This window comes from Heptranchias perlo, chromosome 27, assembly GCF_035084215.1.
Source record: "Heptranchias perlo isolate sHepPer1 chromosome 27, sHepPer1.hap1, whole genome shotgun sequence".
In the NCBI taxonomy this organism is placed as follows: domain Eukaryota; kingdom Metazoa; phylum Chordata; class Chondrichthyes; order Hexanchiformes; family Hexanchidae; genus Heptranchias; species Heptranchias perlo.
The window spans coordinates 25,519,708-25,543,719 of record NC_090351.1 but is presented as its reverse complement, the minus strand read 5'-3'; the positions used below and the strand labels follow the sequence as shown (position 1 = coordinate 25,543,719).

At 41.9% G+C, this 24,012-nt stretch overlaps 1 protein-coding gene across 5 annotated transcripts in view; it reads left to right on the top strand.

The window, feature by feature from the left end:
• celsr2 (cadherin, EGF LAG seven-pass G-type receptor 2) overlaps window positions 1-24,012 on the top strand; it is a 229,031-nt gene that overhangs the window by 147,791 nt on the left and 57,228 nt on the right. For all 5 annotated transcript variants that reach the window (XM_068007462.1, XM_068007464.1, XM_068007463.1 and 2 more), the window contains exons 6-8: window positions 2,052-2,209; window positions 4,097-4,260; window positions 4,786-4,911. In XM_068007462.1, coding sequence (XP_067863563.1) covers window positions 2,052-2,209; window positions 4,097-4,260; window positions 4,786-4,911 — 448 coding nt within the window. The remainder of the gene's footprint in view (window positions 1-2,051; window positions 2,210-4,096; window positions 4,261-4,785; window positions 4,912-24,012) is intronic.

Below are 24,012 nucleotides of genomic sequence, written 5' to 3'. Positions count from 1 at the left end.
TATAGAGTGTTATGTTTTGATTAGTTTATATAATTGTATTCTGTGTTTGAACAAAGATTTACAATATGGTTTGGTGAACTTGTTTTCATAATTTTCATTCTGTACAAACATCAGCTCATCAACATCATTTTTGGGAATGTAAAGAAAATCATTGGGTCGATGCTGTGTGATGAAATGAGTGTATATTAAAAGCTACAAAAGGCCATTCTGTACGTAATGGGCTAACTGACATTTTGTAATAACTTGAGGCACCGTGTTAAACCTGTACTAATAGCCTCAGCTGTCTTGGCAAATACTGTTCACATCATTTTCAGGGTATGTGCCCAACTTAATCTACACTGGACTAGAAATGCAGGTTCATTTGTTTGTCTAAAAGGGACTCACTCTCTTTCATGCTAAATTCTATTAATGGTGTTTGTCTAGCCAGTATTCCATGAAAAATGTTATCAATTTTTTGCCCCCTTCTCCATCTCTGGATTCTCCAGGTGAAACTAATGTGCAAAGAAATGAAAAAAAGTAGTATCAAGCCCTTTGATTAATGTGTACAAATCAAGGTTAAACCATTTTGGAATAATACAGCTGCAGAAAGGTCAATAATGCCCTGGTGCACATAGCGTGGCTCATGATTTCTCATAGAATGAGTTCCCAATCTCGGCTGTGCTGTGACGGGTGAGTTGAGACCAATGTTTTCCCACAGGAAGGGAGAATCAATTGGAAGATGGATTAGGTTGTGCAGTCTTTCCTCTCTAGCAGTTGACTTGAGTGGTATTGGCAGAGGACAGTTGCTTGCCCTCTGTCTTGTCACTGTGATATCTGACTTTGAAATAACTAAACAGAGAAAGGAAAATGAAATTACAAAATGGATAGGATAATTACATTCATGGGGATATATTGAGGAAGTTAATTATAGTTTGTGGAAAAGAAACAAAAAAAGAAAAGCATACAGAAGACCAAAAATAAAATCCATTAACCGTAACATCGTAATATAGCTTCCTCTTGATTGTTCAGTGGGTAAATGCACCATATAGCATGGCACAACACCATAGAGACCAGAAAGGGCCAGGTTCAATATTTGATATTGAAATATTTGATCTCAGCCTGGATAGAAATGAGGACAATACATTTCTCTTGGTTGCTTTTGTGACTCAACTAATCAGAAACGGGCTCTACAGATATTGTGCTGCACTTGATTGGTCCCTTATTCTGGGATCTGACAGTTTGAAAAGACACTAGATTCTTCCATGCATTTCTGAAATAATACATTCCTATATTTGTAGACACAAAACCATTAATATAGGTTTATAATAGTTTGTGATTTTTTTAATGTAACTTTTTCCCTGTGATTTTAGCAGTATTGTTTAGAGTTCTTTTGTAAAAATGACATCCTTCACATACTGTTCCATGCATTGAATCTCACATTACAAATTAAAACAGTGGGGACATGTTAAAATGTATGTTAAAAACCAGAAACACTTCAATTCTCTGACATTTTGGCTGGTTTTCTACACTGAAATAGTTTTCTCTTGTGGCCTCTCAAACACATGGACGTGAGCCGACATTGCCAAAACATGTTTCACTCGAGATTTTAAATATCCATCTCTTGGGAAGGTTACGAGCCAGATTCAGACTCCTGTCTCAAAAGGTGAAGCCGGTGTCTTAGACCGATGTTTAAGGACTATTCTTTTAATAGAATTTTCATTAATTGACAGCATGCAATTGGTGCACTGCATTCTGGGAAGGCACTTCACTCTTAGCAAAATGTGACAAGGCTGAAAAATGTTCCTTATGTTTCCGAGATTATCCATGCATAATTTGTAAAACAGAGTTTTATCTGGGCTGACCTTTTTAAAAAAAATTAACATCAAGCTGTAATCAAAAAAAAAATTCTTGAGCTCTATCCATTTTGAATATTAAAATACTAGATTTCAGACCATCGAAAGTTAATTTAGAAACTTCATACCTGAGCAAGTGCTTCTGATTATATGCATTTCTATTCACTATATTTTTGTAATAAATTACTACAAAATCTGCTTGCTTTTTTTTTCCTACAGCCAGTTATTGGGAAGTCAGGTGTTCCTCAAGGACCTTCTGAGCAAAAGGTTGCGGTGGTTACTGTTGATGACTGTGACACTTCTGTTGCATTGCGTTTTGGTAGTTTTATTGGGAACTATTCCTGTTCAGCACAAGGAACTCAGTCTGGATCAAAAAAGTAAGTTTTTTTTTAATAAAAGAAATGAACTCATGAGAATTCTTCCTTTTGTTACCACAGGCTACAACTATTTTTTTTAAGTTATCTTTTCTCGCCCAATGGTTCAGTGAGTAGCTGAACTGTACAGACAAAGAAAGTTCCAAGTTTGGTCAAAAGCAACAACTACTTGCACTTATATAGCACCTTTAACATAGAAAAATGTCCCAAAAGACTTCACAGAGGTGCAAGGAAAACAGATGCAGAGCCAAAACAGGAAAGATTAAGAGGGGTGACTAAAAGCTTGGTCTAAGAGGTGGACCTTAAGAAGGGTCTTAAAGGAGGAGAGGGAGGTGGAGAGGAAGTGGGATTTAGAAAGTAGGTCCTAGGTGGCTAAAGACTCAGCTACCAATGGTGAGGCAAAGGAAGGGGGGTTGCACACTCGGCCAGAGGCACAGAAACATGCAGAGGATAAAGACACTGCCAGCTGTAGTTTTAAGCTTGACAAATCAGAAGGTCCAAAGTTCGAGTTAGCTCTGAGGAAAGGATGGGGGAATAAAGAGAGGAAAAAAAAACCTGAAGTCTGGAATTTACAATCTGTGTTATTTTAACGCCAATGGTGACCATCACCAGCGTTAAAATAACACATATCGGGAATTCCAGGCTCAAGTCTTCACAGCTAAACATTACTTTACCACAGTGCTCCAGACTACCCTTAAGCAATGTCGCAGAAGAACCACTATTGTACTACAGTATGGAACTTGTCGATTGTATGGTTGCATGTATTTTGGCATCTACCAGTTAAAATAATCAGTAAATATGACTAACTACCAATTTTTTCAATTCTATGTTTACCACAAAGTAAGGGAGATGCCAATAATATAACCTCCAGCCACATTGCTTCAGACTCATTGCATCATTCATAATTCCATTACACACGCGACAGCAATTCAATCACAATTAGGTTTATTTCTAATCTCAACATGTTCTGCTAAATTAACCCACCCACATTTGTCTCAGAAGGTATATATTTGGAGTGGGAGTTTGTTTTGGCCATGTTCCCTTGAAGGCCACACCTAGAATAATTACCTTTTTTCTCTTAACGTGTCTGTAGTAAAGAAATCTATTAAAAGGAGGAGAATACTTTCCTGCAAAATATTTTTCTATTTAATTTTTTTTGTCCATTTCTCTTCTGCCCTTCCCAAAGGTAGGTGGCTGTGCTGGCTGAGGTTTCACATCAGTCAAATGTTTGTGTTGGTTGTAACTGTCAGCAGGTAATTTGATTGGAGAGAGTTACAGCCAAACCCACTTACTGATATCTGCACATCCACACCTTTCAACAGGGGTCACTGAACACCAATTCCAATTATCCATCGCAATTTCACTCGATAAAACTTTGCATGCGATGTCAAGAGCACATAATGTTTCCTTTGTTATTTGCATTTCATCTCCTTCATGCATAAAATCAGATAATGTTTCTTTATTTTTATTCATGTACCTTGAATGTTGATGTAAGAATAAATTTTGGGGACTCTTCCCCCAAATTCCATTGTGGCCATGAACGGAGGTTCCACTGTAAAGTATTTTGATGGTATGTGCTGCAGCTTTACATTTGCAGTTTGCTTCTGACATTGAATGTGCTGTCCATGTTAGTGAAAATATAAATGGCCTGTAATACAAATAAACAGGTTTTCTTTCTGAATTTTGGAAAGAACATTTTCATTACGTAAAGTTTTCAAAAGTGTAGCACGATCCATTCTTTCAAGTTTGTCTGTTATTAGTCAAGCTTTGTTAGGCACTTATGGCATTGCCCACGTGATAATGTGTGAGTAATAAAACTCAAAGGATGAAGGATCTCGTGTCAAGAGAAATAAAATAAAGACTGCTACTTTCTCTGATTTTGTTTCTCAGGTCCCTGGATTTGACAGGTCCTTTACTTCTTGGCGGTGTTCCAAACCTGCCTGAAGATTTTCCTCTTCAAAATCATGAATTTATAGGATGCATGAAAAACCTGTTTATAGATAACCAGCAAATTGATATGGCTGATTTCATAGCAAACAATGGCACAGTATCAGGTAAGTTAGAGAAACCAATATGGTGTAACACATTGGTGTTCCAATGTGTTGAATTTACCATGAGGGGAAAGCAACAAATGGAGGTCAAGTGCTTCCCCACAGTCAGAAAAGAAAAATAGAATGTGGAGGCATCTCTCTGGTAAATCTAGGAATAATATTGGCGGAGCCCAGGACCAGGGTTTCTTCCCTGCTCTCATGTGACAAGGGAAAACCTAAGCGGGGAGAAAAGTATATTTAAAGGAGAAAATAATAATGTCTTAAAAGAAAGCAAAATGGGAAAGTATATATTTCAGCATGCAAGTGTTAAGACAATTCCAATTATTTTAGTGGTTTACTTTTAAAATTATAAATCGTCCTGGGGAAGGAGAAATTATCTGCTTTCATTTTTGGAATGAAAGGGACTATCATTAGTCCTACCTCTGAAGAACTAGATTATTTCTCACTCCTGAAATGAAGGGATGGATGATCCTGCTATACAATACGTGTGTCTGTAAAATGAGATGTACATCATTTTCCCTTCTGTAGGGTGCTCTGCAAAGTGGAATTTCTGTGATTCAAACACATGCAAGAATGGAGGGACCTGTGTGAACAGATGGGAGACCTTTAGTTGTGAGTGTCCCCTGGGCTTTGGAGGCAAGAACTGTGAGCAAGGTATGGATACAGATGCACAACCTAATCAGTGCATTTATCGAAATTGTCATTTCAGGTAAAACGTTACCTGAGCTCTTTTCTTGTTGGCAATTTCTCCGAATATGTGGTCTTGTTCCTCACTGATCAGAATCTGTCCTCTCTCTCTTGGACATCCAAGCCAAAATTCATTACCATCCTCTCAATACCATTGATTATTGGGGTCAGCTGGGCAGGAATGAGAGAATGGGAGGAGAACTGAATCATGAAAGTGACGGACACAGTCAAAGCTAGTTTGTGAGATAAAGAAGGAAATCTGTTTTTGGCTATATTCAAAAGGAAAGCGTTAAAAAGGATTGAAAATTCATTAAATGATTGAACAATGATTGATGTATTAAGGTTCTCGGACATGAATGATCCCTGTTATTAGGCTATGGGCTACCAACTTTTTCAACTTCCATTTTATATTGTGTTACAAATGAAGTGCAGTGAATGTGGATTTTCAAAAGGAATTTGTTAAGGTGCTGCATCAGAGGCTTGTTGATAAAATGAAGGCACGTGGTGTTAAAGTGAATGTTACAGCATGGGAGCAAGTTGGTTTAAGGACATAAAACAGAAGAGTGGTTAATGGATATTTTTCAGACTGGAGGAATGTAGGTAGTGGTGTCTCACAGTAGTCAATGTTGGGACCATTGGTGGTCTTAATGTATATATAAATGATCTAGACCTGACACAAAAATGGGGAGCATGGTTATCTGTGAGGAGGCCACTTTCGGAGAACATGGACAGGTTAGCAGATTGGGCAAATAAATATCAACTGAAATTTAATGTGGATAAATATAAAGTGATTCATTTTGGGAGGAAGAATAAGGAGCGGAAATATACACTTAATGGTAAGACTTTAAAAGTAGTAGAGGAGCAAGAGACTTAGAGGTTCATATTCAAAAATGTTTAAAAGCAGTAGGTTTTATAAATAGCGATTTATAAAACCTACTGCTTCCGGCCAGCAGAACGATGGGAGGCCTGTCCATTTTGAGAGCTCGTCCTCATTAACATACACCCACCTCATTAATATACATACACTTCATTAACATACACCTGCCTAATTAACATACATCTGCCTAATTAACATACATTCACCTTATTAACTTACACCTATTGAGCTGCACATCCTGAATGGGCATCCCGCTGCAGCTTGCTGGCTCCAGCCCGGCGCAATATTGGGCGCCCTGGAGGCCGACCCAGCCGACAGAATGGTAGGCCCAGGGAGGGGAACCTAGTGTAGCAGACGTCCACATTATTCTTTTGGAATCCAGGGGTGCACTAATGATCCTCCTGGCCCCATGAAAATAATTTTAACACTTACCTTTTCGGGCCTATTCCTCTTGCTCGCTAGTTTTACTGAGCGACGAGTCCAAGGCACGTGCTCCCCCCAGTAGGTCATTAAAATTGCGTCGGGGACCTATGCATGTCACAGATCTCTGATTTGCATGGATTAATGAAGGCCCCAGGAAATATAGCGACACAATGGGGATAGGGCGGTAAGTAGACTTCAATTTTAACTCTAGCACTACCCTGTTTCCGGTGGGCGCAGAGAGTTAAGGTCCTCCCATGGAGAACAAAAGCAAAGAAGTAATGATGAACCCAAACAAATCATTGTTTAGACCACAGTTAGAATAACTCTAACCCTACTTTAAGAAGTATGTCAAGGCCATGACATGGGTGCAGAATAGATTCACTAAGATTATACCAGGGATAAGGGGCTTTAGTTATGAGGAGGGACGAGTAACTGGGGTTTTTTCACTAGAACACCGGAAGATAAAAGATCAGATAGAGGGTTTCTATATTATGACAGTTTTTCCTGATTTAACTTATCAAAACCTATTTCCACAGGTTGGTGAGTTGGTAACCTGGAAGGCCAGATTTTAAAATCACCACCAAAAGAATGAAGGGAGAGGCTCGGAGAGTTTATCCACTTTATCACTTTAAACACTTCAGTTATAATCACCCCTCAAGGGAATGCAAGCCAAGTTTATATAATCTGTCATAATTTAACCATTTAAGCCCTGGCATTATTCTGGTAAATCTGTGCTGTACCCCTCCAAGGCCAATATATCTTTCCTGAGGTTCAGTGCCTAAAGCTGAACACCGTACTCCCGAGGGATCTGAAGCAACTGAAGCATCACTTCCTTACATTTGAATTCCAACCCCCTTGAGATAAAGGCCAACATCCCATTAGGTGACATGGGCCAAATGGCCTTCTTGTGTTCTGTAAAATTCTTTGATTCTATATAAGAATATTATATGATGTATGTTGTTAAAAAATGCAAAATGTTTATTTCCCAAGGTCAGTGGTTTAATGAGGGTAAACTGTATTTGATTACTCTCAATGGAAATAATGCCTTTGCTGGCAAGGCATGTTTCAATCTTCAGTTTGTTTGTTTGCTTGTTTAGTATTTATGAAGATTAAAGTTCAATGTTGTGTGAATCACATGAAATGTATTTGAGTTTCTTCTAACCGTCTGACTACCAGCTGCACTTGAACCAGAGCGGTTCTGGTTTATTCAGCAGGATGAGAGTTAACATACAAGGAATTAAAAGTATTGTAATCCATAACATAACGGCAGGCTTCCAAGAGTTCTAAAATGTATTCATGTGCGTGCAATGTAGCAGATGGATGAATAGTGAATAGTGCTAAGCAGCACTTTAAAACCCTATCCGTGGATCCAGTTACACTGCACCTGTCTTGTGCGTGATGGAGTTTGTCTTTTGAAAACAACCCATCAAAAGAAAGAAAAATAAAACCTTGTTTTTTTTTCCATGAGAAAATGTTCAGCATGAGTCTCTGGATTGTTGTAGTGCATGCTTTTTATTTCAGATGCTAAGTTGTAAACACAGTACATAATTACAGATAAAGACCTCAATTTCACCACCGCAGGCTCCATCAGCTTTTGCATCCTTGTAAATGGCATAGTTGTGATATTTCTTCTTTTCTCTAAACTTGTATAATACATTGACAAAACTTTACATGGATACTTTCAATACTGAGCATTCCACCTACTGGTTCAGAAATCTTTGAAAATAGAATTAAAGCCAGTTGTCGTGGTGCATATAGGTACCAACGATATAGGTAAAAAACGGGATGAGGTCCAACAAGCTGAATTTAGGGAGTTAGGAGTTAAATTAAAAGTAGGACCTCAAAGGTAATAATCTCAGGATTGCTACCAGTGCCACAGGCTAGTCAGAGTAGGAATGACAGGATAGCTAGGATGAATACGTGGCTTGAGAGATGGTGCAAGAGGGAGGGATTCAAATTCCTGGGCCATTGGAACCGGTTCTGGGGGAGGTGGCACCAGTACAAATTGGACAGTCTGCATCTGGGCAGGACTGGAACCAATGTCCTAGGGGGAGTGTTTGCTAGTGCTGTTGGGGAGGGTTTAAACTAATGTGGCAGGGGGATGGGAACCGATGCAGGAAGTCAGTGGGAAGTAAAGTGGTGACAGAAACAAAAGGCAGTAAGGGAGAGTGTACAGAACATGACCGGACAGATGGTCTGAGAAAGCAGGGCAAAGACCAAGGGAAGTCTAGATTAAACTGCATTTATTTCAATGCAAGAAGTCTGATGGGCAAGGCAGATGAACTCAGGGCATGGATGGGTACATGGGACTGGGATGTTATAGCTATTACTGAAACATGGCTAAGGGAGGGGCAGGACTGGCAGCTCAATGTTCCAGGGTACAGATGCTATAGGAAAGGTAGAGCAGGAGGTAAGAGAGGAGGGGGAGTTGCGTTCTTGATTAGGGAGAACATCACGGCAGTAGTGAGAGGGGATATATCCGAGGGTTCACCCACTGAGTCTATATGGGTAGAACTGAAAAATAAGAAGGGAGAGATCACTTTGATAGGATTGTACTACAGACCCCCAAATAGTCAATGGGAAATTGAGGAGCAAATATGTAAGGAGATTACAGACAGCTGCAAGAAAAATAGGGTGGTAATAGTAGGGGACTTTAACTTTCCCAACATTGACTGGGACAGCCATAGCATTAGGGACTTGGATGGAGAGAAATTTGTTGAGTGTATTCAGGAGGAATTTCTCATTCAGTATGTGGATGGCCCGACTAGAGAGGGGGCAAAACTTGACCTCCTCTTGGGAAATAAGGAAGGGCAGGTGACAGAAGTGTTAGTGAGGGATCACTTTGGGACCAGTGATCATAATTCCATTAGTTTTAAGATAGCTATGGAGAAGGATAGGTCTGGCCCAAAAGTTAAAATTCTAAATTGGGGAAAGGCCAATTTTGATGGTATTAGACAGGAACTTTCAGAAGTTGATTGGGAGAGTCTGTTGGCAGGCAAAGGGACGTCTGGTAAGTGGGAGGCTTTCAAAAGTGTGTTAACCAGGGTTCAGGGTAAGCACATTCCTTATAAAGTGAAGGGCAAGGCTGGTAGAAGTAGGGAACCTTGGATGACTCGGGAGATTGTGGCCCTAGTCAAAAAGAAGAAGGAGGCATATGACATGCATAGGCAGCTGGGATCAAGTGGATCCCTTGAAGAGTATAGAGATTGCCGGAGTAGAGTTAAGAGAGAAATCAGGAGGGCAAAAAGGGGACATGAGATTGCTTTGGCAGATAAGGCAAAGGAGAATCCGAAGAGCTTCTACAAATAGATAAAGGGCAAAAGAGTAACTAGGGAGAGAGTAGGGTCTCTTAAGGATCAACAAGGTCATCTATGTGCGGAACCACAAGAGATGGGTGAGATCCTAAATGAATATTTCACATCGGTATTTACGGTTGAGAAAGGCATGGATGTTAGGGAACTTGGGGAAATAAATAGTGATGTCTTGAGGAGTGTACATATTACAGAGAGGGAGGTGCTGGAAGTCTTAACGCGCATCAAGGTAGATAAATCTCCGGGACCTGATGAAATGTATTCCAGGACGTTATGGGAGGTTAGGGAGGAAATTGCGGGTCCCCTAGCAGAGATATTTGAATCATCGACAGCTACAGGTGAGGTGCCTGAAGATTGGAGGGTAGCAAATGTTGTGCCTTTGTTTAAGAAGGGCGGCAGGGAAAAGCCTGGGAACTACAGACCGGTGAGCCTGACATCTGTAGTGTGTAAGTTGTTAGAGGGTATTCTGAGAGACAGGATCTACAGACATTTGGAGAGGCAGGGACTGATTAGGAACAGTCAGCATGGTTTTGTGAGAGGAAAATCATGTCTCACGAATTTGATTGAGTTTTTTGAAGGGGTAACCAAGATGATAGATGAGGGCTGTGCAGTAGACGTGGTCTACATGGACTTTAGCAAAGCCTTTGACAAGGTACCGCATGGTAGGTTGTTACATAAGGTTAAATCTCACGGGATCCAAGGTGAGGTAGCCAATTGTATACAAAATTGGCTTGACGACTGAAGACAGAGGGTGGTTGTAGAGGGTTGTTTTTCAAACTGGAGGCCTGTGACCAGCGGTGTGCCTCAGGGATCGGTGCTGGGTTGCTGTTATTTGTTATTTATATTAAAGATTTGGATGAGAATTTAGGAGGCATGGTTAGTAAGTTTGCAGATGACACCAAGATTGGTGGCATTGTGGACAGTGAAGAAGGTTATCTAGGATTGCAACGGGATCTTGATAAATTGGGCCAGTGGGCCGATGAATGGCAGATGGAGTTTAATTTAGATAAATGTGAGGTGATGCATTTTGGTAGATCGAATCGGGCCAGGACCTACTCCATTAATGGTAGGGCGTTGGGGAGAGTTATAGGACAAAGAGATCGAGGAGTACAGGTTCATAGCTCCTTGAAAGTGGAGTCACAGGTGGATAGGGTGGTGAAGAAGGCATTCAGCATGCTTGGTTTCATTGTCAGAACATTGAATACAGGAGTTGGGATGTCTTGTTGAAGTTGTACAAGACATTAGTAAGGCCACACTTGGAATACTGTGTACAGTTCTGGTCACCCTATTATAGAAAGGATATTATTAAACTAGAAAGAGTGCAGAAAAGATTTACTAGGATGCTACCGGGACTTGATGGTTTGACTTATAGGGAGAGGTTGGATAGACTGAGACTTTTTTCCCTGGAGAGTAGGAGGTTTTGGGGTGATCTTATAGAAGTCTATAAAATAATGAGGGGCACAGATAAGGTAGATAGACAAAATCTTTTCCCAAAGGTAGGGGAGTCTATAACGAGGGGGCATAGATTTAAGGTGAGAGGGGAGAGATACAAAAGGGTCCAGAGGGGCAATTTTTCACTCAAAGGGTGGTGAGTGTCTGGAACGAGCTGCCAGAGGCAGTAGTAGAGGCGGGTACAATTTTGTCTTTTAAAAAGCATTTGGACAGTTACATGGGTAAGATGGGTATAGAGGGATATGGGCCAAGTGCAGGCAATTGGGACTAGCTTAGTGGTATAAACTGGGCGACATGGACATGTTGGGCCGAAGGGCCTGTTTCCATGTTGTAAACTTCTATGATTCTATGATTCTAAAGACATTTTTGGAGCAGTACATTGGCCTAATGCATGGTTTCTGAGCTTAAGTACAGAGCATTTTAATTGCAATATTTAGCTATGCGCATTTTAATCTCAGGATGTTATTTGTCTTTTGCTGAGTTAGCTGATCTTCCTGGCAAGTGTGGCATATGCAGATATCAGATGATGAGATTGGGCTTGATTGTGATGCTCCACATGATTGAATAACCTGCTAATTCTCACTGCCTAGGTGTACAGGTTTTTAAAAAAGGGCAGGGTACCAGAGTATAATTCTAAGTGTGAGAGAAAATATGGACGATAATGTATACCTAGGAGTGATTCAAAACAGTAATCTAATTGGGTTCAAATGGCATCATAAACCATGAAACCAAAAGTTGATCATTTTTATAACTGTCATCAAATCTTAAAGTGAAATTACAGCCTTGAAATTACTCCAAGATATGCTATTTATAGTGTAAATTATTTAGCATCAGATACTATAGATGGTGTGATCTTTGTCCCTGGTTACAGCCATGGGGACCAAATTCGCACCCCAATACGCCAACATTTTCATGCACAAGTTCGAGCAGGACTTCTTCACCGCACAGGATCTCCAACCAACACTATACACCAGATACATCGACGACATTTTCTTTCTATGGACCCACGGTGAGGAATCACTAAAGAGACTACACGATAACATCAACAAGTTCCATCCCACCATCAAGCTCACCGTGGACTACTCCTCAGAATCAGTTTCTTTCTTGGACACACGAATCTCCATCAAAGATGGGCACCTCAGCACCTCACTCTACCGCAAGCCCACGGACAACCTCACGATGCTCCACTTTTCCAGCTTCCACCCTAACCACGTCAAAGAGGCCATCCCCTATGGACAGGCCCTGCGAATACACAGGGTCTGCTCAGACGAGGAGGAACGCGATGGACACCTACAGACGCTGAAAGACGCCCTAGTAAGAACGGGATATGATGCTCGACTCATCGATCGACAGTTCTGACGGACCACAGCGAAAAATCGCGTAGACCTCCTCAGAAGACTAACACGGGACACAACCAACAGAGTACCCTTCGTCGTCCAGTACTTCCCCGGAGCGGAGAAACTACGCCATGTTCTCCGCAGCCTTCAACATGTCATCAATGATGACGAACACCTCGCTATGGCCATCCCCACACCTCCACTACTCGCCTTTAAACAGCCACCCAACCTCAAACAAACCATCGTTCGCAGCAAATTACCCAGCTTTCGGGGGAACAGCGTCCACGACACCACACAACCCTGCCACGGTAACCTCTGCAAGACATGCCGGATCATCGACACAGATGCCACCATCGCACAGGGGGACGCCACCCACCAGGTGCACGGTTCATACTCCTGTGACTCGGCCAACGTTGTCTACCTCATACGTTGCAGGAAAGGATGCCCCAGAGCATGGTACATTGGCAAGACCATGCAGACGCTGCGACAACGGATGAACGGACACCGCGCAACAATCGCCAAACAGGAGGGTTCTCTCCTTGTCGGGGAACACTTCAGCAGTCATGGACATTCAGCCACCGACCTTCGGGTAAGCATACTCCAAGGCAGCCTTCGAGACACACGACAACGCAAAATCATCGAGCAGAAATTGATAGCCAAGTTCCGCACCCATGAGGACGGCCTCAACCGGGATCTTGGGTTCATGTCACACTACACGTAACCCCACCAGCGAACAAATATTATCTGTTTTTAATATAACGGGTCATTGACTGTCTTCCTTCTCTCTCTCTCTCTTTTTTTTGGGGGGTTTGTATATTCGGTGGCCTTTTAGATGACACCTTTCTGTCTGCTCACTGTGATTGCCTTGGCAACGGGCAGTAATCACCAGGCATTGTTCTGTGATTTTCAAATGCGAAGGATTCGAAAATGTCATTTCCATACCGTTCACCTGAGGAAGGAGGAAGCCTTCGAAATCTTGTGGAATTTAAAATAAATTTGTTGGACTATAACTTGGTGTTGTAAAATTGTTTACAATTGTCAACCCCAGTCCATCACCGGCATCTCCACATCATTTGTCCCTGGTGTTTGAGAATATGAAGGATGAATGTTGATGTCTATTCACCAGTAAAGATACTCGTAACGTGCTAGCCACCATAGGAGGTTTTATTATTAAAGGAGGTCCTGGACAAGTTCAAAGGGCTCAAAACTGATAAATCCCTTGGGACAGACAGTATGGCCTATAAATTAGGCAGTGCAGCATCCATTTTTCAGGCGCTATCTGGCCTACTATGTCCCCAATATGGAGGGCAGGAAATCCATGCACATTTCCGGCCAGAAGTGGGCTGTCCGCCATAGTTGAAAAGGGAAAACCATCGGCTGCTGTGCCCACACCTGAAATAAGTGTTAGGCTCTTTGCATATGCAAATAAGGGGCCTAACGCCTGTTTGAGGACCCCACTGAAAAACTTGTTTTCCCTGAGACAGGCTGCACTCAGTAAAACCAGACCATGCTACCTACAAGGTAAGTTTTCAAAATATATTTACCTGAATGTGGAGCCGGGAGGTTCCTGCCAACCCCACATTTAAAGAACGCGGGCCGTCACCGCTCTCCCCCTCCGATCGCAGATGGTACCCTCCTGCCTCCAATCCTCCCCCGCCCCCCCCGATTCCCCCCATGGCTTCTGAGTAGAAGTCCGAGGCCATCATGGAGAAGCTTTATAGTGTTCTGGTTATGCTGCACCTCGAATACTGTGTTCGGTTCTGATCATTGAGGCACATGGAAACATTCAAGCCCTGGAAACAGTGCAGAGAAAGGCCGTGAGGTCCCTCGTGTCAGAAGAGACTGAGTTATGAAGAAAGGCGAGAAAAACTCTTCAGCCTTGAAAGGAAGCAGATGCAAAGGGACCTTCTGGAGATGTATAAAATACTAAGTGCAATAGAAATGTTATTCCAGAACAATATTTCAAGTTAAACTACAACTGCAGAATAAGGGGAGATAAGTCTAAAGTGTGGCAAAAGGCAAGTTCAAGAGGATTTGGGCTGTAAACATTTTTTGTTTAAATATTTGTGAGAAAAGCAGGATTGCGGACCAGAGGCAGTCGGAATTTGTAGGAGCGTCATTAAGAAATTCTGTGGCTACTTATCATTTGATCACTCCTGTCTGTTGCAAACATTAACATAATGTATTGTGTATGACTAATTTGAAGAACCACTAAATAAAAACTGAAGCCCATTTAGCAGAGAAGTATAGAAAGTTTGCATTCTGAAGCAGAGAATTCAGGAAGGAAAGACAGGGAAGAGAGCAAGGGAGATGAAGGGCACAGCAAGGATTGAATGATTCCACGTACTGCAGCATCGCAGGCATTTGGGCTCAGCTCCAGTTCTGATGAATAGGATAACAGTTTATTTTCTTTTATGGCCAATAATTAAGTGAGTTTAAAGTGATTTCAGCATAGTGGCTCATAAGTATTCAGAAAATCTGCACTACATGAAACTCATTTGCCAATCTCTTTTGCAAGAATAGCAGCACATGAGACCGAGATGTTGGTGAATAATAATATCAAACTGCTGTCTTGCTGGTGATTTTCTGAGACTAAGGATGAAACACTTTTAGTTGGGGTGATGGAGGAGATGCTAATAGAATAATGGAGGAAGCATTTGGCCTATGATAAACCTGATTTTGGAGTGCTTCTTGCATCCAAAGTGCTAAGAACAATGATGTGTTTAATTTCTCCAGTATTGTCATTTTGATGTGCAAATAATGCCAGCAACAATGAATTGGGGATGGAACCTAGCACACCTGAAAATAGCTGGCTGCGGTATTTAAATGGAGTATATCAGAAATTTGCTTATCGGTGTTTAGAATCATAGAATGACACAGCACAGAAGGAGGCCGGTCGGCATATCGTGCCTGTGCCAGCTCTTTATCCATATACTCCATAATCCAATTAGTTCCACTCTCCTGCCCTTTCCCCATAGCCCTGCAGATGTTTCCTCTTCAAGTATTTATCAGATTCCCTTTTGAAAGTTATTAGTGAATCTGCTTCCACTGCCCTTTCGGGCAGTACATTCCAGATCATCATAACTCGCTGCATAAAAAAAATTCTCTTCATCTCGTCTCTGGTTCTTTTGCCAATTATCTTAAATCTGTGTCTTCTTTTTACCGATCCTTTTGCCACTGGAAAAAGTTTCTCCTTAATTACTCTATCAAAACCCTTCATGATTTTGATCACCTGTATTAAATCTCCCCTTAACCTTCTCTGCTCTAAGGAGAACAACCTCAGCTTTTCTAGTCTCCCCACATAACTGAAGTCCCTCATCCCTGGTACCATTCTAGTAAATCTCCTCTGCACCTTTTCTAAGGCCTTGATATCCTTCCTTAAGTGTGGTGCCCAGAATTGGACACAATACTCCAGCTAGAGCCTAACCAGTGGCTTATAAAGGTTTAGTACAACTTCCTTGCTTTTGTACTCCATGCCTCCTATTTATAATGTGGAGATGCCGGTGATGGACTGGGGTGGACAAATGTAAGGACTTGCACAACACCAGGTTATAGTCCAACAGTTTTATTTTAAATTACAAGCTTTCGGAGCTTTCCTCCTTCGTCAGCTGATGAAGGAGGAAAGCTCTGAAAACTTGTGATTTAAAATAAAACTGTTGGACTATAACCTGGTGTTGTGCAAGTCCTTACATTTGTCCTATTTATAAAAGCAAGGATCCCGCATGCTTTTTTAACAGCTTCCTCAACTTGTCCGGCCACCTTCAAAGATTTGTGTACATACACCCCCAGGTCTCTCTAAAATTGAGCTGGTTCTGAAATTGGTTGCTATGCAGCCACAGCAAGTTGGTGATCATGTAATCCCAATTCAGGGATTGTTTCTCCTACATACACAGATTCAATTGTATGCTAAGTGCATTCAGTACAAGATAAGGTTTCCCTATTCGGGCTCTGATCTTTGCTATTAATAAGGCATTAGGGCCCCACATCAGCATCTAAAAACATTAAAAAGAAACAAACGGAGAAAGAAAGAACCTGCATTTATATATAATGCCTTTCACGTCCTCAAGACATCCCAAAGTGTTTGACAGCCAATGAATTACAGCTAATGAGGGCAAAGGAAAAAAATCCTTCTTTCATGAGTCATGCTGGGAGCTTGCAGTTATTCAGTACCTCACCAAAGTGACCACCTCTCAAGTTTAAGTCTAATTGGTGAGTCTGAACAGACTATTTTACCTTGGCAAACATCACAACCAAGCTTAATCCTCTCATTACCTGATGTCCATGTACACATACTTTCAGCTGACTTTTTCTCTTTCCCCCTTCCTCCCCAAGCCCAGGGTGATGAGGCTACTTCTAGCATCTTACAGCCACCCAGCCTGACTCCAATCAAACCTTCCTGTTATCTGTGTGGTTCTGAACCACGGTGAAAAGTGCATTTATCCACTGATCCATTGAGGAAGATGGATATTTTTAACACCAGAGGGCTAGGCTGTGCAGTATTAATCTTAAGGAAGTATGTTGTTTATCCAAAGTACAATGATAAATCTCCAGAATCATTCAGCTGTCAATGGCTACAGGCTCAGATGAAGCTGTACGAAGTGACTGCTGAGCTCGCCAAATTTGCAACAACTGGAGAAAGCAAAAATTTTTCTGACATTTAATGTTTCCTACTCAGCAGCTGTTTCCGTTCTATTCTAATTTTACAAAGCTGTTAGGCCTGATCCCACAAGTTGACCTGTTGTATACTCAGGTCAAATGATTTGCCATTAATTGTAAAACAATAGCAGGCACTATAGAAATTCCCTGGAGACGGCCACATGTATGAGGAGTTAATGATTTACATCTGTGTTTGGGTTTTGTGCATTGATATCGAGAAGTTTAGCTGTCACAATTTCCTCTGCTGCAGCTGTTTGCTTTTGGATGTGGTGCTGCTGGTAGAGAGGATAGTGTAGCATTCTGAACAGCTTATGTAGGATCTGCATTAAGGAGCACGTTCACTCTTTGGACAAGAGGGCAGCCAGGTTAAAAAAATGTACCTATGCCACTTATCCTGTGGGAAATGTCAAAGCAGTTGAAGTGTGGGTGCTTATTGTCAACCAATTTAAAATAAGACAGTAAATAAGAGGAATACTTCTATTTTGAACATGGGTGCTGAAAAATCGTACCAAGTAATCACAGTAAAGCTTCATATGTGATAGTTGTGGCCAGTCTCTGAAATTTATAATGTGAAGAATTGTTTAAGGGAGAAGACCAGGCTCCCTTGGTGATTTGGCAAGATAATTCAGCGAGTAATTGAGCCATACAAACCAAAGAGAGCCCAACTTTGATCCCAGTCTGTGTTGAGTTAGCTAATGTCTGCTGGGGAAACAGCGGGGAGCAGCAGTAGGGGTGCAGTGATGTGCTCAGAATGTAGCTATTCCACTTAACATCTGGAAAGCACCAGAGGAATTAAAAGTGTGCTTGCTTATTGTCAAACTAATCTGAAATGACGGTGTGAAATAACAGTAATAAGAAAGGTTGCACTAGAAATCTATACTAAAATATTGGTCAGGATTTCGTATCATTATTCAAGGTCTCCATCTTAGCATTGGCACCCATCTGATTTTTGGATGATTTTTATTTAAAAGTCTAGTTTTAGTGTAAGTTACCTAGTTTTCAACTGTTATTCTGAATTCCAGAGGTGAGGTGAGAGTGACTGCCCTTGACATCAAGGTAGCATTTGACCAAGTGTGACATCAAGGAGCCACTAGTAAAGTTGAAGTCATTGGGAATCGGGGGAAAACTCTCCAGTGGCTGGAGATATACCTAGCACAAAGGAAAATGGTAGTGGTTGTTGAAGGCCAATCATCTCAGCCCCAGGATATCGCAGCAGGAGTTTCTCAGGGCAGTGTCCTACGCCCAACCATCTTCAGCTGCTTCATCAATGACCTTCCCTCCATTATTAGGTCAGAAGGGGGATGTTCACTGGTGATCAGTTCCATTCGCAACCCCTCAGATAGTGAAGCAGTCAGTGTCCGCATGCAGCAAGACTTGGACAACATCCTGGCTTGGGCTGATAAGTGACAAGTAACATTCACGCCAGACAAGTGCCAGGCAATGACCATCTCCAACAAGAGAGAGTCTAACCACCTCCACTTGACATTCAACGGCATTACCATCGCTGAATCCCCACCATCAACATCCTGGGGGTCACCATTGACCAGAAACTAAACTGGACCAGCCACATAAATACTGTGGCTACAAGAACAGGTCAGAGGCTGGGTATTCTGCAGTGAGTGACTCACCTCCTGACTCCCCAAAGCCTTTCCACCATCTACAAGGCACAAGTCAGGAGTGTGATGGAATACTGTCCACTTGCTTGGATGAGTGCAGCTCCAACAACACTCAAGAAGCTCGACTCCATCCAGGACAAAGCAGCCGGCTTGATTGGCACCCCATCCACCACCTTAAACATTCACTCCCTCCACCACCGACACACCATGGCTGCAGTGTGTACCATCCACAGGATGCACTGCAGCAACTCGCCAAGGCTTCTTCGACAGCACCTCCCAAACCTGCGACCTCTACCACCTAGAAGGACAAGGGCTGCAGGCACATGGGCACACCACCAGCTGCACGTTCCCCTCCAAGTCACACACCATCCTGACTTGGAAACATATCGCCATTCCTTCATCGTTGCTGGGTCAAAATCCTGGAACTCCCTACCCAACAGCACTGTGGAAGTACTTTCACCACATGCAGTTCAAGAAGGTGGCTCACCACCACCTTCTCAAGGGCAATTAGGGATGGGCAATAAATGCTGGCCTTGCCAGTGACGCCCACATCCCATGAATGAATAATTTTTTTTTATTTGCCTTGAGTATTGCATGGCCAAGCTTTCTTCCACTCCTCTTGGAATTGGTGTCTTGAATGTCTTGTTTAATTTTGAATTTTCTCTGGTGTAGTTCATGCCATGCCATGCCGATCAAAGGCGCGATTTTAACCCCACCCGCCCGGTGGAAACAAGGCAGGTAAGCAGTTCAAACCGAGCAGGTTACTCACCCACTTAGAACTTCCCCCTTTCTTGCTGCCTACATTCTTAACTTGCAGGAGGCTGATGTGGCATCCTCTTGAATTTAGGCAAATCAGGGTCCTGTTGCTTCAATAGTCATTGCGTTTTAACCCGGGCCTGAGCAGGGAAGTTGCTGTGGCTCTCCCGTCAGGTGAAAGCAAGTCAGGAAGGCCAAAGAGGCCGTCCAAAGTAAGTGAGAAATTTCCTTCATGGGGCCAGGAGGAGCAAGAGTTCTATAAGTAATTCGGCCCTTCTGGGCAATCTTGAGTGGGCTAGCAGTGGAGTCATGCAGGTAGGCAGAAGAATCCAGCTCCTGACCATGGGAACTGAGTTTGATGCTCAGTCGTAATTGATGGTCATACTCCTTCCCCTGATGGGTGTGTTTGCCAATCATGCCGGCTTGTCTGTGATGAGAGTGAGAAAGCTGGTCAAGAGGTGAGAATTACTTCCTACACTGCTGAAGCTCACTCCTCTGAGAGGCCAACCAAGACAGTAATTGGCAGTGCCCATGGAGATGGACTGTCCTGCTTTACCAGCTAGGAAGAATGTAAAAGAGTTTGTCGAAAAAGCTTCATTTAAAAAAAAATCATTATCGGCAGAAATCTTATTGTTCAAAATATTAAAGACTTTGATCCATAAATGAAAATGCCCTGAAAATTAAGCTAGCAGTTTTTCAAGTCTTTGTTGTCTCACAACCAATTGTGCACTGCAAAATCAGTATGCAAATTTACTTTGGTTTGGGAGGGAAATTAATTTGCACACTCAGGACTATAAGGCCATAAACAGCCATGAAGGATAGGGGTGAACTGAGCCAGCACATATCCCCTTTGGATATGGATGAACATATGGAACTGTCTGAATGGGCCATGCATTGGGGAATGGCTCAAAACAAAACCAGAGCATTAGACAGAAACAGAATTATTCAAACCATATGGTGATAGATACTACGGTGTGAAAGGTTGATTAAATCTGCAAGGTTTGCATATATTCCGGGAATGTTCAGAAGCATTGTCTTATATTTTGCTGAAGGAAACCTTACAAAACAGGTACATAAGTTCTGGCATGAGACAGAAGCAAAGGTGCTCCTCCCGACCCTGCTCCTGCCTCGGACTCTTGGGGCGCTTCCGCCCCATACTGGTGGAAATTGCCCAGGCTGCCCCCTGACCCTGCCATGGCTCTAACCAGTCCACAAGCAAGGGGGCCAATCCAATAATTTTTAAAAAAATCTTCCTCTTTGGGAGCCCAAGCTGCTTGTCAGGCAGTGGTGAGATCCACATGCTTCCTTGTGGAGGTCAGCATGCCTCATTTTTCTTGGTGTACTGGCCTCGACTGAAACACCAGGTCCCAACTGAAGTTTGGTAGTGGGAACTCTCTGCTTAGGGAATCTCTGCCCCTGGCACGTCATTTGTGTTGTAAGGGATAGATGGAAGTTCCGCACCTTACAAGGCAACATGGAGACTGTCAGATACAACGCAGACCAAATGTAACTGGGTCTCCCCCATTTCCCTGGTGGTTTCACCACACATACCTATCCAAACATGTAAATTTAGATTTTTGAAAAAAAAGTACACACAACCATGCAAATAACATTCAACAATGCATATGATGAATTCCAAGGTTGGCAAGCTGCTATATAAAACAAAGTGTTCCCAATTGTATACTTTTGACTACCTCATATCATAATGATAAGAAAGTATCTATATTCAATTTCTCGGTCTTGCTTGTTGCCTGTGTTTTAAACTTTAAAACTGTTAGTTGGATAGATTGAGACTAGACAGTTTTTATGGTGGAGAAATGAAATTCTGTTCCAAGTCTGTTGTTCATTGTCCCTACGCATGATGTCTCTGGAATGGAATTTTATAATGGCTCTGAAGAGAAATTCTACATAAAATATTTGTTCTTCGATGGCCTCCGACCAGCAGTTTTAAACCGTGCACTGTGGGATGAACTGAGTATTGAGAGACACCAACAAGTATTTGTAACATTTAGCTTCTCCACTCACAAAGAAAATGGGCATCATGACTTGCACACAAAGGAACATAGGAATTGCTGGACGAAAAAAGACCAAAGTCCATCTAATTCACCTCCTACCATCCTCGTAATTGTATGATACAACAGTAATGAAGTTGTTGACCAACAATAGCAATCAATCTCTTATCAATTAGTCTACAACAGACCCAGACATGAGGTGAGGAAATGTCCCAGTAATGGAAAGTTTTGGAACCATAGGCCCAAAGTCACTTGTCCTCCCAAGCGTGTTACACTTGCCATATGTCATGTCACATTAAAGTCAAGTGTTTCGTTTTAACAATCAACCTGCTTTTTCCAACTGAAAAAATATAAGCAATACTTTCTAATCAAGTTTTATTTTCAATAGGGTTTCTTTCTAGGGCACTTTCTGTTACAGTAAACTTGTAATAACCTTACTAAGTGCATAAAGCAGAATCAGGTCTGTTAAGTACTCTATGTTGCATCTTTTTCATTGAATCCAACATCATATCAAACATCAGTTTGTCAAATTGAAAGGCTAGTGCCATGCAATTATACTGATCTATTATTTCCCCAGTGAGGGTGTTTGAAATGTAAGCTAACTTAATAAAGGTTAATTATGGTAACAAAAGGAAGTCTTTCTTAATATATAAAACATAAAGTGACATTCATTAGACAATCCAATTTAGGGGTGACACTCACATAAAAGCCCAAAGACCTGTCACGGTTTTTCTGGCAGATGATTGAATTCTGCTTGGGAAAGTTTCTTGTAATGGGGTCAGAGGTGAATGGATGTTGGAGTTTTTGAATTTTTCTTATAATTTCAACTTTGGAGCTCAAAATTTCTGAATTTGTAAAGTCAAAAGCAAAATTCTGCATTCCACTACCCAAACATCCCTAGAATCTCAACAACACAGATCCATCTTCCACCATATTGCTAGACAGTAGAGATTGGAGGGGATTATAGTGAAGAAACCCCTGCACCACCATAAGACCATAAGAGATAGGAGCAGGAGTAGGCCATTCGGCTCATCGAGCCTGCTCCGCCATTTAATGAGATCATGGCTGATCTGATTTTTACCTCAACTCCACTTTCCCACCCTTTCCCCATATCCTTTGACACCCTTGCTGATCAAAAATTTGTCTAACTCAGCCTTGAATGTATTCAATGACTCAGCCTCCACAGCTTTTTGGGGTAATTCCAAAGATTCACAACCCTCTGGGAGAAGAAATTCCTCCTCATTTCCGTCTTAAACGGGCGACCCCTTATTCTGAGACTATGCCTCCTAGTTTTAGATTCCCCCATGAGGGGTAACATCCTCTCAGCATCTACCCTATCGAGTCCCCTCAGAATCTTGTAAGTTTCAATAAGATCTCCTCTCCTTCTAAACTCCAATGAGTATAGGCCCAACCTGTTCAATCTTTCCTCATAAGACAACCCTTCCATACCCAGAATCAACCTAGTGAACCTTCTCTGAACTGCCTCCAATGCAAGTATGTCCTTCCTTAAATAAAGACACCAGAACTGTACGCAGTACTCCAGGTGTGGTCTCAGCAGCACCCTGTACAGTTGTCGCATGACTTCCTTGCTTTTATACTCCATCCCCCTAGAAATAAAGGCCAATATTCCGTTTGCCTTCCAGATTACCTGCTGCACCTGTATGTTGACTTCTTGTGTTTCATGTACGAGGACACCCAGATCCCTCCTGTACTGCAGCATTTTGTAGTATTTCTCCATTCAAATAATATTTTGCTTTTTTATTTTTCCTCCCAAAGTGGATGACTTCACATTTTCCCACATTATATTCCATCTGCCAAATTTTTGCTCATTCGCTTAACCTGTCAATATCCCTTTGCAGACACTTTGTGTCCTCATTACAACTTGCTTTTCCACCTATCATGAGCAAATTTGGCCACAAGACACTCTGTTCCTTCATCCAAGTCATTGATATATATTGTAAATAGTTGAGGCCCCAGCACTGATCCTTGCGGCACCCCACTAGTTACAGATTGCCATTTTGAAAATGACCCTTTTATCCTGACTCTTTGTTTTCTGTTAGTTAGCCAATCCTCTATCCATGCCAGTATATTACCCCCAACACCATGAGCTCTTATCTTGTGCAGTAATCTTTTATGTGGCACCTTATCGAATGCCTTTTGGAAATCCAAATATACTGCATCCATTGGTTCCCCTTTATTCACCCTGCCCGTTACTTCCTCAAACAACTCTAATAAATTTGTCAGACATGATTTCCCCTTCATAAAACCATGTTGACTCTCCTTGATTGTATTATGAGTCTCCAAATGTCCTTCTACTACTTCCTTAATATTGGATTTTCCCAATGACAGATGTTAGGCTAACTGGTCGATAGTTACCTGCTTTCTGTCTCACTCCCTTCTTGAATAGGGGTGTTAAGTTTGCGGTTTTCCAATCCGCTGGGACCTTTCCAGAATCTAGTGAATTCTGGAAGATTGCAACCAATGCATCCACTATCTCTCTAGCCACTTCCTTTAAGACCCTCGGATGCAAGCCATCAGGTCCAGGGGTTTACCTAGTACTTTTTCTCTAGTGATAGTGATTGTTTTTAGTTCCTCCCTCCCCTTTGCCCTTTGATTTTCTACTATTAT